Source organism: Orycteropus afer, unplaced genomic scaffold, assembly GCF_000298275.1.
Source record: "Orycteropus afer afer isolate SDZICR_OR568_19922 unplaced genomic scaffold, OryAfe1.0 scaffold00087, whole genome shotgun sequence".
NCBI lineage: Eukaryota > Metazoa > Chordata > Mammalia > Tubulidentata > Orycteropodidae > Orycteropus > Orycteropus afer.
The window spans coordinates 3,186,123-3,207,015 of record NW_006921674.1 but is presented as its reverse complement, the minus strand read 5'-3'; the positions used below and the strand labels follow the sequence as shown (position 1 = coordinate 3,207,015).

The window sequence follows — 20,893 nt, the reverse complement described above, 5'->3', positions numbered from 1 at the left end:
CACTCGTCTGGCAATGGTGGCCGGGTGCTGTTATAATGCTAAACAGGGTTCAGTAAAGCTTCCAGACTCAAGACAGATGAGGAAGAAAGGCCTAGCGATTTACTTCTGAACATCTCAGGGATCACAGCGGTCCGATCCCGCTGTGTGTGAGGTCACCAAGGGGTGGGCCGGTTTCACTGCAGCTAACAATGGTAAGTCAAACAAACAAACAAAAATCAAGATATTATAAACATGCCCAGAAAGTGTCTAGTTAAAAAAAAAAAAAAAAAGTAATAACGTGCACATATGAATTGAGAAAGGGTGGAAATATGATGAAAGATTACAAATTTTGTTTGGGGATACGAATTCTCAGGCCAATTTTATTCCATTTCTAGCTACCAAGGTCCAAGTGTTAAAAATGAGAGCACTGTTGCTGGCAATGTTTCACTAAATAATCACCCACAGTCTGATGCTTGCAGAGTTGTTCAGAGGGCACCTACAATGAACAAGAGTTAACACTGAACAAAGTACTGAAGAAGAGGCAAGGGCTACATACAGTGATGGCGTTAAATGTCCAACCAAAAGCATTTCAGTTTCCAAGGCACCTGTACCATTTCATCATGTCCAAAATTAGCAAGGACATCATTAAACTATTTGGCACAGGTCAATCTCCACCGAGACGGAACCACTGTGGTGGGAAAGAGTAGTAAGCAGAAAGCTTCATATCAAACTCTAGAATCCTGTGAGATATACATAAGGGAAATGGTAAGATCCATGAAAGCAGGGCTTTGTTGGTCCTTTTCACTACTGACTGCCAGCCTCCATCACATACAAGCAATAATAGTACTTGTTATAGATTGAATTGTGTCCCCCAAAAATGTGTTGTAAATCTTAACCCCTATCCAACTTAGGGGCAGTGAGTATGGTCTGGTGATGTGGTATCTAAGGCATTTGATTGCTAACCAGAAGCCTGGCAGTTCAAACCCACCAGCTACTCCTCAGAAGGAAAGTTGGAAATCTACTTCTGTAGTGATACCACCTGGGAAACCCAAGGAGGGGTCACTATGCCTCAGATCCTGACTCCACAGGCAGTGGTTGCGTTTGCTTATACCGGGGTTATAATCCCACTTGGGAATGGGTTTTCTTTGTTATGTTAATATGGCAATATTAGTATAGGGTGTGTTTTAAATCAATCCCTTTAGGGATTTAAAAGAGCAGATCAAGCAAGCAGAGATAGGGAAGACAGATACCAGGCCACAAGAAATCTCCAAGGAACCAAGAAATAGAAGTTGGAAAGAGACAAGGACCTTCCCCCAGACTAACAGAGATGGAAAGGCTTCCCCTAGAGGCAGTGCCCTGAATTTGGACTTCTAGTCTTCTAAAGTGTGAGAAAATAAATTTCTGTTTGTTAAAGCCACACATTTGTGGTATTTCTCTTATAGCAGCACTAGATAACGAAGATGATACTCAATAAGATATGGTCATCCAGAATAGGAACTCAATAATTATTTGGAATGAATAAATGAATGAATAAGGCACATGTCATAGAGCATGGAGTTAGAAGTAGTACTATGACACAGACAGGGAGGCAGGCGGCGTGGCCATAAGCCCTCTAATCTGTGGGCACTATGCCAGGGAACTGGAACGGTCAAGTCCCTACTATTTTTAAAGTCATGCAAGTAATTTGATGTACCTCTGTGTGTCAATCACTCCCGAGTACTTTTGTGCTTCTATTATATATTGAGAAGCTGTGGTCCAAAGTGAAAAGAGCCTGAGAATTGGAAGACTTGAGTTTGATTTCTAGCTTGTTACTTCACTTTACCCACTCACATCATAAGGAGGGGAATGAATAAGGCACATGTCATAGAGCATGGAGTTAGAATTATTAATTATTAATAATTATTATTAATTATTATTAATAAATGAAGAAGCATTCTGGAAACTGTGATGAGATACTCAAATATGAAGTATTACAATGGTATTTTTTTATATATAGTACTGTTTGAAGTCCTTGTTTCTTTTCTGGTACATATGGGTCAACTTATCATTTAAGAGATAAGTGATAAATAATGAGTACATTCCTGGTATCCTCTACTTCCCAACGACAAGGAAGTAGTAGCTTTTTATTTGGGTTTACCTTGAGACTTTTTTGAGGGAAAATGATTAAATCAAACTATAATATGGGTGGTTTTGTGTTATAGATAAAAGTCCATGAGCCACTTGTAAAAAAACCCACTAAATCTGAGGTTTTTGGCTATGCTAAATAATATTCAACTTAAGTCTCTGGAGATGTAAACTGAATGTGTTATTAATAATGTGACTTATGGAAGCAAGTTCCTAGCAAAAATCTAGCAAGGAAAAATGCAGTCTTTAAAAGGCCAAACTCATTTTGCATAACACTTTTCCTAGGATAAATCTAGCCTTACATAGGAATAGCAGGATGTCTTATTATCCATTCAATACATTTTAATATGAAAACTCTACATTATTGTTTTTATGTATTATTTATAGAGTGCAAGAGGACAACACGGTAGTGCACGGTGCAAACACTACAGGCATAGCCTCTGCCTCCGGGAACACATAATGGAAGACAAATGTAAGCAGGATATTTCCCTACCCTAAACCAGAGGACACAGTCCCACTTTGCCAAACTAAAATGGATCATTAGTAGGACAAAGAAAGAGACTTTGCTTGCTGAAGTCTGACCTAGTTTGACGTCAATCACATGACCACCAAATTGTTTGGTCTTATTATCCATTTAAGGATAGACAGATTTAGGCTCAAAATACAAGTAAGAGGTACTTTCAACCCCAAGGTTACTAAAGGAAGAAAAGCATTGACCTGTGTACTATTTTTCTAAAATAATATGGAAATATGATGCTCCGGGCTAAGTCCCCTCCACTAAAAGTAGGAAACAAGTTGGTAAGTTAATAGCTAAAGGAAAAATATAACTGCTCCACACTCAGAGATGAAGCTGAACTAAATTGGTCTAACCCAATAATTGTGCATTTTTGTAAAGCCTTTAACTCCAGGATCTAGCTTCCAACATTGTGCCTACAGCAGATAACTGGTGCTCAAGAAATACTCAGTTTTATTTCCATAAACTATCTTTACCAATTTTTAATTATTTTTCTTGTTTTTCCTACTTCAGTGATGAGATAATAATTCAGAGTGCTAGATTAATGGTTTAAAATCATAAGGATGCCTTACTTTTGGCATGAGGCCTCAGACAGGGAAATGGAGTTAGTAAATCCATACCCTGCCTTCTATGTCAGCCTGGTTCATTCTGGGCATTGAGTAACACACATATAAATACTGCTGTATGGACAGATACACCTTCTCTCTTCTTAGCAAATATAAGAGAGTTTCATTAAATTCAGGGTTTTCCTATAAACTGCACTCCCATGGAAAAAAATTCTCTCTCATTCTGGTGAAAGAGAATCTGAAGTAGAAGAGGCAGAGGTTGTACTTTCCTGGAAAACTGTAATTACTAAGCGCTTGCCATGAAAAGAAAAACAGACCCAATGCATGGTAGTGGTAGGAAATTGTTTCATTATTTTCCTTTACTTTATTTTATGGCAGAAACCCAACTCAGGATTCTGAAAGTATATGTTGAATCTAACAGGAGAAATTTTACAGGACCCTATTGGAACAAAGTTCTAAGTCAGAGCTAATACCCAAAGCAAAATAAAATCGGTGGAGATTTGCCAGGTCATGAATTCAAGTGACCTCATGTCTCAGGTTTCCTCTTCTTGCTCATTTTCAGGCTCCTCTTTCTCTGGACCCTGTAACCTCTTTGCTGTTTTTTTTTTTTTTTTAACCTGGAACCTGAGAAATCTCTGGCCTTCTGACATAAGGCCCAATTTTTGAGCTGAATTGAACTGAATTACAGAAAAAGAATATTTCTTGAGAGAATTCCTATATCCTTATACGTCTAAGATGTGTATATGCAACAAGTCTCTGTGTTACCTCTGAAGACAGAGTGAGATCTCCAACAGACCAAGTAGTTTCAAGCTATGGAACAGAAAGAAAAAATTATCTAGGAGGGACCAAGGAGCCCTCTGCAAGAAAGAAGACTAACTTTTAAGATAAAGTTTAAAAAGGTCAGATAGGAAAAAAGAGCAGATATGAGGCATAATCTTTGGGGATTTCACAGTTTCACAGATCCACAGAATGGTTATTGCAGCCAGTGGCACATTCTATCAAAGAAAGGGACTGGATAAGGGACAGCAGGAAAAAGTAAAAAATGAAGTTTGTTCAGTAAGGACAGTTTGAAGGTTCACATGACATGTCTTCAGAGCCAGACCTCGTGAAGTCTGGTGAATAATAAAAATTAGACCTTTCATGAAAAAAAAAAAAAAAAGGAGGAGGGAAGGTCCAAGGTTTCATTACCAGTAGACAGAGGAAGAGCCACATGTGTAAATGTGTATGAGTATGTTTACTGGGCTCACGTTTAGGTTTACTGGTTGCCCATAGTAATCAAATAGCACTACGCCTCCCTCAGCTTTTCTATTACCTGTCCTACTCTGTGCCAATTTCCTTTCTCTTCTCTAACACTTCTTGCTTCACTGTTCTTCTTTAAGACATGGGATGGGGATTTGTCAAAGTCAATGAGCACTTTATTACAGTGAGAACGCTCCGTAATGAACAATTCAGCAATTTAATGAGATTCTGTAGATCTGTCTCCAGCCTGTCCATCAAGTTTCACTTCTATAAAGCACCCTGACACTAATCCTCTGGCATACCCAATCTTCACCCTGGGCTGAATATTAGATTCTTCCATGGTGTATTGCATTACTAGTATAACCTTAGCAAAAATTATGAACTTAACTATACTTGAGGCAATATAGCTGGTCTGATTTGATTTTTCTCTATTGGGCTGAATATGAGGGAATTACTTATTTGCTAAGATAAAGCAAAAACAGTTTCTTGTTGCTGCCAAATACCTAAATGGATAAAATTTATGGGAATCTTTTAATTCTTTCTTAAGGACTAGGTATATAAAATAAACACATATTACCTGCAGCAGAAGCCAATTTTTAAAATTCTACATTACAATATTAGTAACCTTTAGAGAGGCAATTATGATCATTCTTAAGTGGACAGTATGGGATTTTTTTTTTTGACACTCTGAAATCTACACATTACCATGTTGATCTCTGGCAGTGCCTTCAGTCATGCCATAAAGAAAGATAGAAGCCACAGGATAGTTGGCTTCAGATCTCAATTCAGTTCAGAAATAATTAAATGCAGAATTCATTCCAAGTCTTTTCTTCCCTTTGGGGAGCAAAGGAAAACTTGGCTACTTCTCCCTTTGAATTGACCAGAGCCATTCTGGAATGATTTGTATTTACAGGGGAGAGTAGTGGACAATTTAAATGCCAAACACTCATATTCACCAACACTTTTCAACCTTTGCCTGAACATATAAGATATCTATATATCTGTATCTATATCTATATCTATATCTATATCTATCTATCTATCTATGGGCCCAAGAAACAGCAAAAATTTATAGCTTAGTCTCCTCACCCTCCCTTGTATTTTCATTGTCAAGCCAGTATGGAATACAAGAGAGATGAGGGCAAGAGTCATTCGACTCAGATTTAAAGCCTGGCTCCGTCTGTAACCCTGAACATGGTACTGAAGCCTCACTTTAATCCCTTGGAAGATGGGGTAATAATAGCCATCCTTCAGACCTGTTGTGAGGATAATGTAGTAAGTTGGTAAAGAACATGGACACAGCAAGCCCTCGGTACACTGCAGCTCTTACTATTATCCCGGGTGGAGGCAGTAATAAAAAGGGAATTTGTTGATTAAAGACAGAGAAAGGCATCAGGACAAAATCACCAGTTAGAGGAGTCAGATACTGAGTAATTAACAGCTACATAGGACTCCATTTTGGCCAGAATTGAAATATTCTTCTAATGTCATTTGAGAAGATACCAGGAATTCACTGCTTCATTGGCTAGTAGAAGACTTGATATTCTCCCTTGTATTTGGTATATTTTTAAAATGATCAAAAAATCATGAGGGCATAGAGCCCTAGAAATAACAATATGGCCAGTTAGTGCTTCAGAGAATCAGACTGAGTAAGAATAGATAAGGAATGGAAAGATGAGCTCTGACTGTTACCCAAAGACACCATGTAAATTGTTCAAGGAGAGTCACTGGGGATGAGCAGAAAAGGATTTAAATTGAATGATCAACTTCAAAACACAAAATATCCTCCTGTCTCCTGACCAAAGGATATGCAAAAATAATTCCATGTCAGGTGAAAAGGTAAGACTTGGAAAAATAGCAATGAATGCAAAATGAGTAAGGAGGAAGATTTTTTTTCCCACTGGAATGAAAGAAGAGCTTCATTGTATTTGAGGTCCAAACCTCTCTAAAGCTCAGAAAGCAAGGTTCTGAATTGTTTATAGGAGAGCCCAGAATTTATTTTTATTCCATGGGTTTTAAATATGCATAAATATCACTTTACAAGCCATTAATTTCGTATCCACTTTAAGAAACCATTTTTATTGTTTGACTCTTATTGATGTAACCATGCCAGGGTTTTAGGAGGCCATGGGATTTTGGAGACGAGAGGATCTGCAGAGTCTCACCTGTGATTTCCTGAGTTAAGTTGAGTCTGTTGAGGCCTCTAAGCCTAAGAACTTATGTTTCCAATCCTTTGTTTACTAACGGACCAAAACTTCCAAACATTAAACCAGGTAAAACAGATTCCTTTGCTGTTCAACCCTTTAATTTTTAATCATTTCATGTCACCTCAAAGCCAAAAGAAGACCCACGCAGGGTGCCCTTACCTGCCAGATCTGCTCTTCACTCAGGGAAGTGAGGCGGTCGCTCTTGAGGACCTCCTGAAGCAGACAATAAGGAAGCGTTAGAACGTCTTCAGGGCGACTCTTCAGGAGTTCAGAGAGATGCTTCACTAAGAAATCGATTACTGCCTTCTCCAACAAAGTGAGGTTAAAGAGGTCAGCAAGTCTGTACAGATCCAAGTAATTAAAGCCATTTAATTCCTGGGTGCCAAAAAATAAAAATGAAAAAGATCTCTTAGAAATCAATCCAAGAAATAGCAAACAAGAAATTCAGATGGACTTACCTACGTTTGCATGATGGGGGGGGTGGGCAATGGAATATGTCCCATTGTTAATGTAAAAGTTTCTCAGTTACAAAACTTGGGGCAATGTTTTAGATTTTCCCCACTTTGCTCCTCTTAAAACCAATACACTTAAAGACATCTTAATAAACCCCAGAAAGGGCTTTCTTATTTCACTGGTTGAAGTTTTACTTTGTGACATTTTAAGAAATATTTTTACCAAATGAAGACAATGATTTTTCTCTCCTTACCATATTTTGTACCTCTTGGGTGATAAGCTTTTTTCTACTTAAAAAAAGTGAAGGTAAAAAAACTGATAAGTTTTCCAAAACTTCAAGTTAAGGACATCTTTGAAAAAAAACAACCCAAACTGACTTAATGAAATCAGCACACAATTTTAAATATAAGGTCTCAGGAAATAAGGAAAGCTCACTGAAGGATAATTACCAAGTAATTGTATAGCAAAGCCATCTAAGATGAAAGATTTTTAATTGTTCTTATTGTTACCCTAAAAATTTCAAACAACTAATGACATCTTTTTCCTCCTTTTCAAAGACTACTGCAGCAATACTTTGTTTTTGGGGATTTTATCTGTCTATGCAAGCCCCAAGGAGTCCTGGTGACATCCTATGAAATTTCTCTAACATCTTCAATAAGGAACCCCAGTGAGTCAATGGTTAAGCACTCAGCTGCTAACTGAAAGATCAGTGGTTCAAACCCACCAGTCGCTTCACAGGAGAAAGATGAGGCAGTCTGCTTCCATAAAGATTTACAGCCTTGGAAACCCTATGGGGCAGTTCTACTCCATCCTGTAGGGTCACTGTGAGTCAGAATGGACTCAATGTCAATCAGAAACGATAATGTACAAGTCCAAAATTCTGTAAGTCTCTACCATAATGCCCCACGAGAGTCATGGCTCTTCTGGAGCCTTTGCTACTGTTACCCTGTGAAGATCCAAGTGGGCCCTTGGGTGAGTCAATAGAAATCTACTTTAAGTTGAATGAAAGTGGGCTGTATCCTAGTTTCCCCTCATTTTTAACTTATAGTTATTAATATTTGAGTAGCATTTTCCAATAACTTAGGATATGTAGAAGGTCATCCAATAGTGATTTTACTATATTGATCTAATTAAGTAATTTTCAGTATACATTTCCCCTTTTCTAGTCAAAGGATTAAAAACTCTTTCTAAGAAATATTCTATTTTAACATATTTGCTTCAATACTGTTTGGGAGTTCAAAGAATATCTTCTAAATCTGTGTAACAGTATCATAGGGTAGTGGCTAGCTAGACACGGGCACTTAACTGTGAGTAGTCTCAACTGAGATGTGCTAGAAGTGTAAAATATACTCCAAGTTCAAAGACTTAGTAAGAAAAAAAAAGAATGTAAACTAAATAATTGATAATTTTTATACTATTGATACCTTGTATTCTGGATATGGTAGATTAAAGAAATTATTATAATTAACTTCACTTGCTTCTTTTTACTTTTTTAAAAAATGTAGTTACTAGGAAATTTTAAATTACATATGTGGTTTCCATTAAAATTCTATTGGACACTGCTGTTCTAAGTAAAACAAAGCAAAACAAAAAAAATATATTGTTGTAAAAATAGCTCTTGCCGTTAACAGCTGCATTATCATCATGACTACCTGATCACATTTTCTACTTTAGATCCTATTTCTGTTGGTGAGAGATGACACTTTATTTATGTTCCTAACAGGAGTCAAGCTAGATGATGTCAGGAATCTGCCATTAGGTTCTGGCTCTTAATAGCTCTATTTGCCAACATGACTAAAGAGGAATACACACTTACCTTTAAAATGAAGTTTACCATAGATGACCACTAAAATCCAATAACTCAACAATTTCGGGGCCCATTCAATCAGTCAATCAAAATATCCTGGCTTCTTTCAGCAGATTTTATCAAAGGAAACCTGAAGATTTTTACTCTGGTGCCAATTATTTCAAAAAATATTTAAACATGTTCTCCATGTCTGATTTTGCAGGATTGGTAATTCCACTCCAGGAGGAAATGATCATGTTACCCTGGAAGGTTGGGTTTTCCTAGAGAATTTTAGGACAATTTCCTCTAGATGAGTAAGTTATTTCTGGCAGGTACATCTCTGAAGCAACTTTAACTCCAGGACCCTAGATAACATTCCAATGCCTTTCTAAATTACTCTACAGCATTCTAGAGGCCTGATGATGTGATGTCAGTGACCTTCAAGTGCCCCAGGCTCATGCCAAAAGGGGTAGCTCATGTCCTAGTGCAAGCTCTGCTAAGAAAACAAGGATTGGCAGGAAGTGCAGAAAGGGTTTTTCCTATTTATTCTCCCACCAAAAAGGTGCACACAACTATGAGTTTGGGACTAGATCCTCTAATGGCAATAAAAAATTCTTTATTCACTATCTTTAGATCTTTATATGGAGATATATGCTAGATATTGAAAAGTTAACAGAAAACTTGTTCTATTCCAATTAGAAATCCATAACTTAATATCAGTCCAATTTAGAACAACACAGAACTAGAGAATTAATTTATTTTAATAGAGTATTTTTAAAGATGTGTTTCTTTATGTTGTATGATAGTTTCTTTTGAAGGTGATTATTTAATGGATTCTTTAACAGTCCTGAAATATTTTTGTTTCCTAGGGATATCATTTTATATAAACCCCAAATACAATGTAAAACAACATTTCAAGTTTATAGTGGAGAGCTGAGAAGGCTAAATAGATCATGTCAATGACTGACTAAACAAAAAGGGGACATTAAACTGACACATATGGAGAGACATCAGTCAATGGTTTGCTTTCCATCCTTGCCTTTTCATTGCATCCCTCTTCTGTTTGCAAACATAATTTCCTTGAATCCAGATGCTTTATAGGTATGTCGGGGTTTCCATGCCCCTTGCCATGCCTGATTAGCTCCTGAGTAGTTAAACTGTAGAAAATGGGAGTTGAGACAAAAAAGAAAACTGCCTTTGTTAAGGACATCATGCCATGATACATGCTGCTACAACTGGGAAGAACAGTCCTCTGTGAGCTTTAAGCAAAATCATTGCTTTTCAGCTTTTGGCTAAGATGACATATAAATAAATTTATCACCAATAATGCTGCTTTTAAGGATTTTCATTAATGTGATGAGGGTAGGGGGGAAGCCATGGCTAAATTGCATTGAAATGCCCATCTATAATGGGATTGAAACAAACAAAAAAAAAAACTTTGTTTTGGAATTAATGCCAATATGTTTCTGGTTATAAAAGTAATAAATGCTCATTTCACGAAATTCGGGAAACACAAAGTATGAGAAAGAAAATAAAAATCACTCATTATTCAACCATGCAGAGATAATCACTATTAATGTTTTTTGTGTGTATCCTTCTAGACTTGTCATTTATATATCAGAGAATGAGAAAGAATAGTTGCATCAGGACAGAACAAACCATTGGCAACCACAGGCATTCAGAGGCAACTCTTCTTTTGGTGGAGAAGAGCAGGGCTGGGGAGTCAGGTAGACTTGGTTCAAATCCAACTCTGACACTTAAGATTGGCTTTGAGTTTGGGCAAATCACAGAACTTCCATTGTTCCCCATTTACAACATGGAGAGATCAACCAGGTCATAGGGTTGTCTTGGAGACAATGTACATAAGGCACTTACCATCATAACCTAGCATATGCAAAATACAGAGCAGATTTGGGTGGCCAGGAAATATAAGGTACATTAAGCATTAATATTATTGTTATTTGACATCCATAAATTATGACTCATCACTGATATAAGGCAGTCACAATGAAGAATGTGGTTTATTTAGACACACAAGTTTAAAATAATCTGAACCTTTAAGTCAGAGAGATGGAGGGCCAACAAAGCCAAAACCACAGCATTGAATAATAACTTGATTACATATTAATGCTTCCCATATTTATCTTCTAAGTTCCAGATTCATATCCCCAACTGCTGATAAGAAAACATCTTCTCTTGGATAGTCCATGGCTAAGATGAGTCCCACAGCTCAACATGTCCAAATTGAACTTATTTAATGAAAACCTGTATCTCCTCTACCCTCTCTAAGAATAGCTGGATCCAGCCACTCACACCAGAAACCCTGACGCTCTCTTATCAGTCAGCCACCAAGCCCTGTCCTGACTACCTTTCTCCTTAGCATCTCTTGTTCTGTGCCTCATCACTTCCTGTCCAGACTTTTTCCAACAGTGTCCTAAATTAGTATTCCTGCCTTCCTACCTTGATAAAGGAGCCCTGGTGGTGCAGTGGTTAAGTACTCCACCACTAACTGCAAGGTCGGAGATTCAAACCCACTCGCCACTCCCTGGTAGAAAGAGTAGCAGCCTGCTTCTGTAAAGATTTACAGCCTTGAAAACACTGTAGGTCAGTTCTACTCTGTCCTAAAGTGTCTCTATGAGTCAGAATCAAATCAACCACAATGGGCTTTCTTGTGCCTTCAGTATTAAACTCCCCATTTTCTCTCTTTACAATAATCTTACCATATTAATCACCACATATTAAACCCCATTAATAAATTCCCGTTTTCTTAAAGAAGTAGGCCCAAACTCAGTAATATTGCATAGGGTTGACTTGGACCTTGCCAACCTTCTCATGCTGCAGTGCAACAATTCTGCACATCCTGGATTGGTTTGGGCCATGATAACCGCCTATACATTCACATCAATGCCCCTTGGAAATATAATAGCAAGCAAAAATAAGCAAGGCTAGGCCTCCATGGAGTGTAGTCTACTGAGAGAGAGAGAGCCATTAATCAAAAATTTTCACAAATAAATGGAAAATCATAATTGTAGTAAAAGTTATAAAGGGCAGAATAAAGAGTTACGAATGTTCATTGTAGGTGATTAATATAGAGTGAAAACTTAGTAAATGCTTCCCAGAGAAGCTACAATGGAGCGGACAGCTGAAGGATAAACAGATGTTTATTAGACAAAAGCATGAAGTCGAGATATAAGTGGGATTTCTGGGAGAATGTTGGAAACAAGAAGAAAGCATGTGTGAAATTCTATGTTTAAGTCAACTCTATGCACATCTAGTTATTGTTATTATCGTCATAGGCTGTACAACTGTAAAAAGTTGAACTGGCAAAAGTTGTGTGATATATACGCTTATCCAAAAAAAAAAAGTTGCTGAGACTGCTTACGTATAACCAAAAACCTCATGGGATTTGGTTCCTTGGTTTGAGGGTTTAGGGTCATGGCTTCACGGGACATTCCATTTAACTGGCCTAGTAATGTGTATAGTGACTCTGTTCTCCCTCCAAGTTCATTGCATAATGCCTGGGGTCTTAAAAGTTTGCAAAAGGAAGACACAAGAGAGGTGCACGAGAGGTACAGACAATAAAGGTAAAAACTATTACATACACAATACTGCATCATCAATAATAGCAAACACTAATCTACTGGTGGATACATAGGTAGACAGGCAAGAAGATCAGATTGAATGGCAGGCAAATGGCAATACACCCAGCAGCATACATAGGTTGGGTAGATGATATTCCTACATGTGAATTTGTATGTGCTATAAAAGTATCCATATGCAGTATAGATCTAATAGGGGACAAAGTTAGGATAACTTCTTAGCCACACTAAGAACCCTGAGGGAGTGAGTTGCTGAGCCTGCAGGCTTGGGACATTAAGCTCAGTGGGATCAATATAGTACAAAAAACATTGTTCTATATCCTACTTTGGTGAGTAGTGACTCTGTTCTTAAAAGCTTGCAAGCAGCCATATAAGATGTAACTATTGGTCTCTCCCTGTCTGGAACAAAGAAGTGAAGAAAATCAAAGACATATGCAAACCACTAGTCCAAAGGACTAATGGACCATGAGAACCTCAGCCTATACAAACCTGAGACCAGAAGAACTAGATAATGCCCGGCTACCACAGCCAAACACAAAGAAAGGGATCAAAATTGGAGATCCTGGATAGAGTGGGAGAAAAATGTGGAACAAAATAATAATAATAATTGTATTAATAATAATAAAGACCAGGATCACTGGTCAGATAGAGACTATGGCTAACTTTCAGCCAAACAAAAGATAAAGCTGAACAGTTTTGCCAGGGAGATGCACTCCTTAGAACAATCAAACATGTGAGATCAGACGGGCTGCATTTCCCCAGGGGGAAAGCTAGGGAGGCAGGAATGCATAGGCAAGAAGGACACACGGAGGAAGTGGAAAGAGAGCTGTTACAGTGGGGATTGTAATCCGTGCCATAAAACAAAATGTGCATAAACTGTTGAATGCAAAATGAATCTGCTTTGTAAAATTTCACCCAAATCAGAATAAAAAGAAGAAAAAAAAGTTTGCAAGCAACCAACCAAGGTACAACAGTTGTCTCTATTCACCTCAAAGAACAAAGGAAGAAGGAGAGTCAGAAATAGGAGGAGGAAATGGAATGTGTGGCTAATTACCTCCACAAACAACTGCCTCTTTACCATGAGATGAGAAGAATTGGATAGTGCCTGGCTACCATTAATGGATATTTTGATCAAAGATTCTATAGAAGAATCTATCAAAAATTCTATAGAACAATCTATCAAAAATTCTATAGAAGAATCTTTGATCAAAAGGGGAGAAATGTAGAGCAGAATTTCAAATTCTGATGGATTCCTGACTTTCTGGAGCCATGAGGACTGGATGAACTCCTGAAACCATTCCCATGACATTTAAACCAAAAATGTCCATTTAAGTCTTCTTAAAACCAAACAATATTTAGTTTAACTAGTAAAACATGTCTGCCTCGAGCATTATGCTATCTTAAGATCTATCTAAATGGTAGATCCCTGACACTATAACTCCTAGCTGCCCTTTAGGTCTGGAACTGAACCCACTCCTGTGGCTTCCAGCCAAACAAAAGACAGGCTTATGAGCTGAACATTTACATTAGGTAGATACACTCCTTGGAGAGATCAATCATGGGAGACTAGGAGGGCTGTGGATGCACAGGGAGACAGCTCAGGGGGCAGGAGTGAATGGAGGGAAGGACACAGAGAAAAGGTGGCTATGGGGAAGAAGTGGGAAGAGAGCTGTTGCATTGTGGGAGATTACAGTCAATGTCATGAGACCAAGTGTATGTGAACTGCTGTAAGGAAGATAAATTTGCTTTGTAAACTTTCACTCAAATCACAATAAAATAATAATAATAATAAAGATCTATATGGGATCAAAATGACAACAGCAATGGAAAAGATTAGTTAGGAACTTTAGGGGGCAGTGAGTTTATGTTAATGGCGGAGGAACAACTCAGCGAAGGAGAGTAACAATGGTTACATAACTCAAAGAACATCATCAATGTCACTGAATTGTACATGTATAAACAGCTGAATTGGTATATGCTTTGCTGTGTATATTCTCTACAACAAAATAAAATAAAATAATAAACATTCTACCTACTAGGAATTATGTTTTCATTGTTCCGTTTGATGACCCTATCCAAAGTAGCACACCCCATCACATTAAACCAAAAACCAAACTCAATACCATTGAGTCAATTCTGACTTATAGCAATGCCCTTTGGGTTTCCGAGGTGGTAAATCTTTACAGAAGTAGATTGCCCAGTCTTTCTTCTGAGGAGTGACTGCTGGGTTTGAACTGCCAACCTTCTGGTTAGCAGTCAAATGCCTTAGGCACTACACCACCAGAGCTCCTTCTGTTTTATTTGCTTTTAGCACTCATCATGATCAGCAACTACCTTGTGTATTTATTTGATTACTTGTTTATAGTGTATTTACCTCTCCATCTGTTTTGTTCACTGCTACATCCACAGTGCCTAGAAAGCACCTAGAACAGGGCCAGGTTTGCTCAATGAATGAATGCATGGAATATCTATCCAACCCATTTCACCCTTTTACCTTCTCCTGCTTCAGCCTCCTTTAACCAGCCTCCTTTGTGCCTCCATCCTGCCCTCTGCAGATTTCTGGTACAGCCCTTGCCCCTTCAAGGCTATGATTACATCTATGATTACAGCTCTATTGCTTTCTCTAATCTCTGAGCTCCATGGTGGTAATGAGTGTGTTTTACTCTTCTTTGTATCCCTAGTTTTACATTCAACATTTCATGAACATTTGGTTTTGCTCCCCAATTACCATTCCCAGCCCTAACCCACTCAAAAATATGGAACACTTCAAGAATTTGCATGTCATCCTGCACAGGGGCCATGCTGATCTTCTCCCTATCATTCCAATTTTAGTATCTGTGCTGCCAAAGTGAGCACTCGATATGTATGTGTTAAACGAAAGAACATCCATATGTTTTTCTGTTTACTTATAATTAAGCAAAACAGAACATGTTTATTCAATTTGGACCCAAACTGACCATTTTTTCATACATTACTGACCTCCCTTGGCTTCTCCCTTTCTCTTTCTGGGCTTTTTACACATACACACAAAGGCAAAGCCAGTGGTTATTCAATTTTCCCAGTGGGAAAATTAGTAATAATGACTAGAGATCAAAATGCTAGTGGACAAGTGTAATATAATAGTTCTACAGTGTGTGTGTGGGGGGGTTCTTTTTCAGTCCAAGAGTTAACCATTCCCTTTATCATTGCTTACTCAGACTAAAGTGTTTTTATACCTTTCTAAAGAATTGTTGTTGTTGTTAGGTGCTGTCAAGTCAGTTCCAACTCATAGTGACCCTATGTACAACAGAATGAAACACTGCCCAGTCCTGTGCCATTCTCACAATCCTCGCTATGCTTGAGACCATCATTGCAGCCACTGTGTAAATCCATCTCATTGACGGTCTGACCCTGTACTTCACCAATCATGAGGGAATGGTCCCTCTGACAACATGACCAAAGTAGATGAGACAAAGTCTGGCCATTCTTGCTTCTAAGGAGCATTCCAGCTGCACTTCCACCAGAACAGACTTGTTCACTCTTCTGACCAAACAACAACAACAACAACAACAAAAAACCCAAACACACTGCCATCAAGTAGGATCCAACTCATAGTGATCCCTTCTTGGGTTCCCAAGACGGTATCACTACGGAAGTAGATTGCCCCATCTTCCTTCCGAGGAGTGGCTGGGTGGATTTGAACCACCAGGCTTCTGGTTAGCAGTCAAATGCCTTAGGAACTAAGCCATCGGAGCACCTACTCTTCTGACAGTCCATGATATTTTCAATATTCTTCGCTAACACCATAATTCAAAGGAATCAGCTGTTCTTCAGTCTTCCTTGTATATTGTCCAGCTTTTGCATGCACATGAAGCAACTGAAAATATCATGGCTTGGTTCAGGTGCACTTTAGTCTTCAAACTGACATCTTTGCTTCTTAACACTTTAAAGAGGTCCTTTCCAGCAGATTTTCCCAGTGCAATAGGACGTCTGATTTCCTGACTGCTACTTCCATGGGGTTGACTATGGATCCAAGTGAAATGAAATCCCTAACAACTTCAATCTTTTCTCTGTTTATCATGACGTTGCTTATTGGTCCAGTTGTGAGGATTTTCGTATCATTTATGTTGAGGTGTAATCTATACTGCACGTGGTAATCTTTGATCAGTAAGTGCTTCAAGTCATCTTCATGTCCAGCAAGCATGGTTGTGCCATCTGTACATTGAAGGTCGTTAATGGTTCTTCCTCCAATCCTGATGCTGTGTTCTTTTTCATATAGTCCAGCTTTTCAGATTATTTGCTCAGCATAAAAATTGAGTAAGTATGGTGAAAGGATACAACCCTGCTGTACACTGTTCCTGATTTTAAACCATACAGTTATCTCCTTGTTCTGTTTGAATGGCAGCCTCTTGGTCTATGTACAGGTTCCTCATGAGAACAATTAAGTGTTCTGGAATTCCCATTCCTCAAAATGTCCATATTTTGTTATGATCCACATACTTGAATGCCTTTGAATAGTTAATAAAACACAGGTAGACATCTTTCTGGTATTCTTTGATTGCAGCTAAGATCTATCTGACATCAGCAATGATATCCTTCATTCCACATCCTATTCTGAATCCAGCTTGCATTTCTGGAAGTTCCCTGTCAATATACTGCTGCAACTGTGTTTGAATTACCTTCAGCAAGATTTTACTTGTGTGTGGTATCAGTGATACTGTTTGGTAATTCCCATATTCTGTTGCATCACCTTTCTTTGGAATAGGCACAAATATCAATCTCTTCCAGTTAGTTGGCCAGGTAGCTATCTTCCAAATTTCTTGGCATAAGTGAATAAGCACATCCAGTGCTACATTCCTTTGTTGAAGCGTATCAATGGGTACATTGTCAATTCCTGGAACTTTGTTTTTCACCAATTCCTTTAATGCAGCTTAGACTTCTTCCTTCACTAATATTGACTCATGCTACCTCCTGAAATAGATGGACATTAACCAATTCTTTTTGATACAGTGACTCTGTGTATTCCTTCCATCTCCATTTGATGCTTCCTGGATCATTCAATATTTTGTCCATAGAATCTTTCAATATTGCAACTTGAGGCTTGAATTTTTCTTCAGTTTTCTCAGCTTGAGAAATGCCAAGTGTGTTCTTCCTTTTGTGTTTTCTAATACGAGCTTTTTGCAAATTTCATTATAATACTTTACTTTGTCTTCTCGGGCCACCTTTTGAAATCTTCTGTTCACTTCTTTTATTTCATCATTTCTTCCATTTGCTTTAGCTACTCTACATTCAAGAGCAAGTTTCAGAGTCTCTCCTGACAACCATTTTGGTCTTTTCTTCCTTTCCTATCTTTTTAATGACCTTTTGCTTTCTTCACGTATGCTGTTCTTGATGTCCTCCCACAACTTGTCTGGTCTCCCATCATTGGTGTTTAATGCATCAATCTATTTTTCATATGGTGTCTAAATTCAGGTGGCTTATGATCAAGGTCATATGTTGGTTCTTTATTTTAATTTTCTTCAGCTTCAACTTGAACTTGCAAATGAGCAGTTGATGGTTTGTTCCACAATCAGCTCCTGGTCTTGTTTTTACTGGTGATACTGAGATTCTCCATCTCCTCTTTCTACAGATGTAGTCCATGTGGTAGTTAACATTATATGTCAAATTGGCTGGGCCTGGTTTTGAGTGGTGGTCAGCTAGATGTAGTTATTCCCCATGATGAGATTTGCAATCAACTCCATGGTGGGATCTACTGGAGCAGGTGAGTAGTTTCCTTAGGGATGTAGTCTGCTTCCAGTATATAAAAAGTTTTGAGAATGGTCTCTGCAGCTGTTTGGCTGCTTGGGCCTTGCTTATAGCCAGGTCTTCATCTAGCAGCCTGCCATGTTTCCTCCCAATCTTAGGACTGTCTCTGGACTTGAACTAATGGCCTGCCATATTGTTTGGTATGTTAGGATTGTGCCATTTTATTTGTAGACCTTGGGCTTATTAGCCTCAGCAGTCAACTGCTGCCTGAGTGAAGAGATGCTTCCAGTTCCAGTGGGCTGGGAGCAAGAGGAAGAGCTGAAGTCCAAGGTCAAGGGGCTTTCACCCAGTCTCTAGAGCTGGCACTTGAACTCAGACTTCTAGCCTCTAAATTTATATGAGAATAATATGTTTGTTCAAACCACCCACTTGTGGTATTTTCTGTTAGAGCGGCACAAGAGGCAACCAAAACAATCCATGTGTGTAGCCGCCATTTATGCTGTTGAAAAAAGGTATTTGCAATGAATAAGTTATTGGTCTTGCAAAATTCTAACATGTGATCTCCAGCATCATTTCTATCACCAAAGCCATATTTTTCAACTACCATGATTCTTCTTTGTTTCCAACTTTCATATTTCAATTACCAGGAATAATTAATATATCTTGATTGCATGTTTGTTCTATTTCAGACTGCAAAAGTTGCTAAAATTCCTCAATTTTTTCATCTTTGGCTTTAGTAGTTGGTGCATAAATGTGAACAGCAATAGTATTAACTGGTCTTCCTTGTATGTGTATGGACATTATCTTATCACTGACAACATTATACGTCAGGATAGATCTTGAGATATTCTTTTTGACAATGAATGCAATGCCGTTCCTCTTAAATTTGTCATTTCTGGCATAGTAGATCATATGATTGTTTGATTCAGAATGGTCAATAGCACTCCATTTCCGCTCACTGATGCCTAAGATATTGATCTTTATGCATTTCATTTCATTTTCAACTACTGCCAATTTTCCTAGATTCATGCTTTGTACATTCCATGTTCCAATTATTAATGGCGGTTTGCAGGTAATTCTTCCCATTTTGAGTCATGCTCCATCAGCCAATGAAGGTCCTGATAGGTTTACTCCATCCACACCATTAAGGCCAATTCTACTTTGGGGAGGCAACTCTTCCCCAATCATATTTTGAGTGGCTTCCAACCTGAGGGGGTCATCTATAGGCACTTTCTCAGACAATGTTTCATGGCTATTCATAAAGTTTTCCAGTAATATATGGGACAGTGTTTCACTGCTATTCATAGGGTTTTCAATGGTCAGGTTTTTTTCAAAAGTGGATGGCTCTGTCCATCTTCCCAATCTGTCTTAGTCTGGAAGCTCCCCTGAAACCTGTCCACCATAGATGACCCTGCTGGTATTTGAAATACCAGTGGCATAGCCTCCAGCCTCGCAGCAACACCTAAGCCAACACTTTATGACAAACTGACAGACGAGTGGTGGTTCCAAACAATAGTTTGTCCTAGTTATGATTTACATTCAGTGACTCAAAAATTCAAATATCCAGGGAAAGGCAGTGGTTTTGAATGAAAATTATAGCTCAGCAACAAGAAACTCTCTTGAGTAAAAGGGAAATAATTTTTTTTTTTTTAAACCCATAAAAGAGGCCTCATTCCTCACTTAAAATTTAGTTTCTATTCAGAAGTACATACATTGTTGTTCTTTGGGGAATATTTTTAAACAGTATTTATTTTACCTTGGTTTAGGGCTATTTGACTTCTCTTTTCCCTTCTATTTGTTTCTTATAGTGTGAATGACAAGTTGAATAACAGAAGAAAAGCCATAAAATGTATCTCTAAAACTGTACAAGCTTTGAATGAACACCATTTTTCCAAGTTCAGGAATTCTTAAATCCTATATATTTTCCAAATTCAGTTTTTCTCTGTGGCTTACTCCTCTAATTATGTCATAAAATGGGCATCCCCAAGGTTAACTACTGAATACGTTATAGAGAAAAATAACATGTGGAATATAAGTATTATTTTCTTTTGGATTATAGTGAGATCTAATTACATTTGCAAAGCAAATAATCAGGTGGTTAGGGTACAGGTGAGAGAAAGCAGGGCAGTTTAGGGGTTGTGGGTAATGCCTGTCACCTTTCTACAAATCTTCCCAAATCAGTGGAGGAAGCAAGACCATGATGTGCCTTAGCCTTCATGATATGCACTGAAGGATCTCATCTATAGCAGAATGACTGGCCATCAACTATGAGATGTATCTCAATTAAGTAAGTTGGAATAAAGGGCCAAAACAAGAAGCCCTGGTGGCACAGTGGTTAAATGCTTGGCTGCTAACTGAAAGGCTGGTGGTTTGAACCCACCAGCTGCTCTGCAGGTAAAAGATGTGGCAATCTACTTTCATAAAGATTACAGCTTTGGAAGCCCTATAGGGCAGTTCTACTCTGTCCTATAGGGTGGCTGTGAGTTGAAATTGACTTGACAGCACTGTGTTGTTAATGAACTAAAGACCAAAAGTCCCTGGGTGGTGCAAATGGTTTTCAATCAGCTGCTAACCAAAAGGTTGGTGGTTCAAATCTACCCAGCTGCACCACAGAAGAAAGGCCTGGCAATCTCCTTTTGTAAAGATTATATCAAAGAAAACCCTATGGTGCAGTTCTACTCTGTAACACATGGGGTTGCCAT

The 20,893-nt window shown here is 38.3% G+C and overlaps 1 protein-coding gene and 1 non-coding gene across 2 annotated transcripts in view; both read right to left on the bottom strand.

The window, feature by feature from the left end:
- KLHL32 (kelch like family member 32) overlaps nt 1-20,893 on the bottom strand; it is a 215,735-nt gene that overhangs the window by 59,065 nt on the left and 135,777 nt on the right. Inside the window, exon 5 of the mRNA XM_007942251.2 lies at nt 6,789-7,004. Coding sequence (XP_007940442.1) covers nt 6,789-7,004 — 216 coding nt within the window. The remainder of the gene's footprint in view (nt 1-6,788; nt 7,005-20,893) is intronic.
- LOC122150102 lies at nt 15,218-15,323 on the bottom strand. The gene has a single exon (XR_006163486.1). It is a non-coding gene; the product is annotated as a U6 spliceosomal RNA (small nuclear RNA).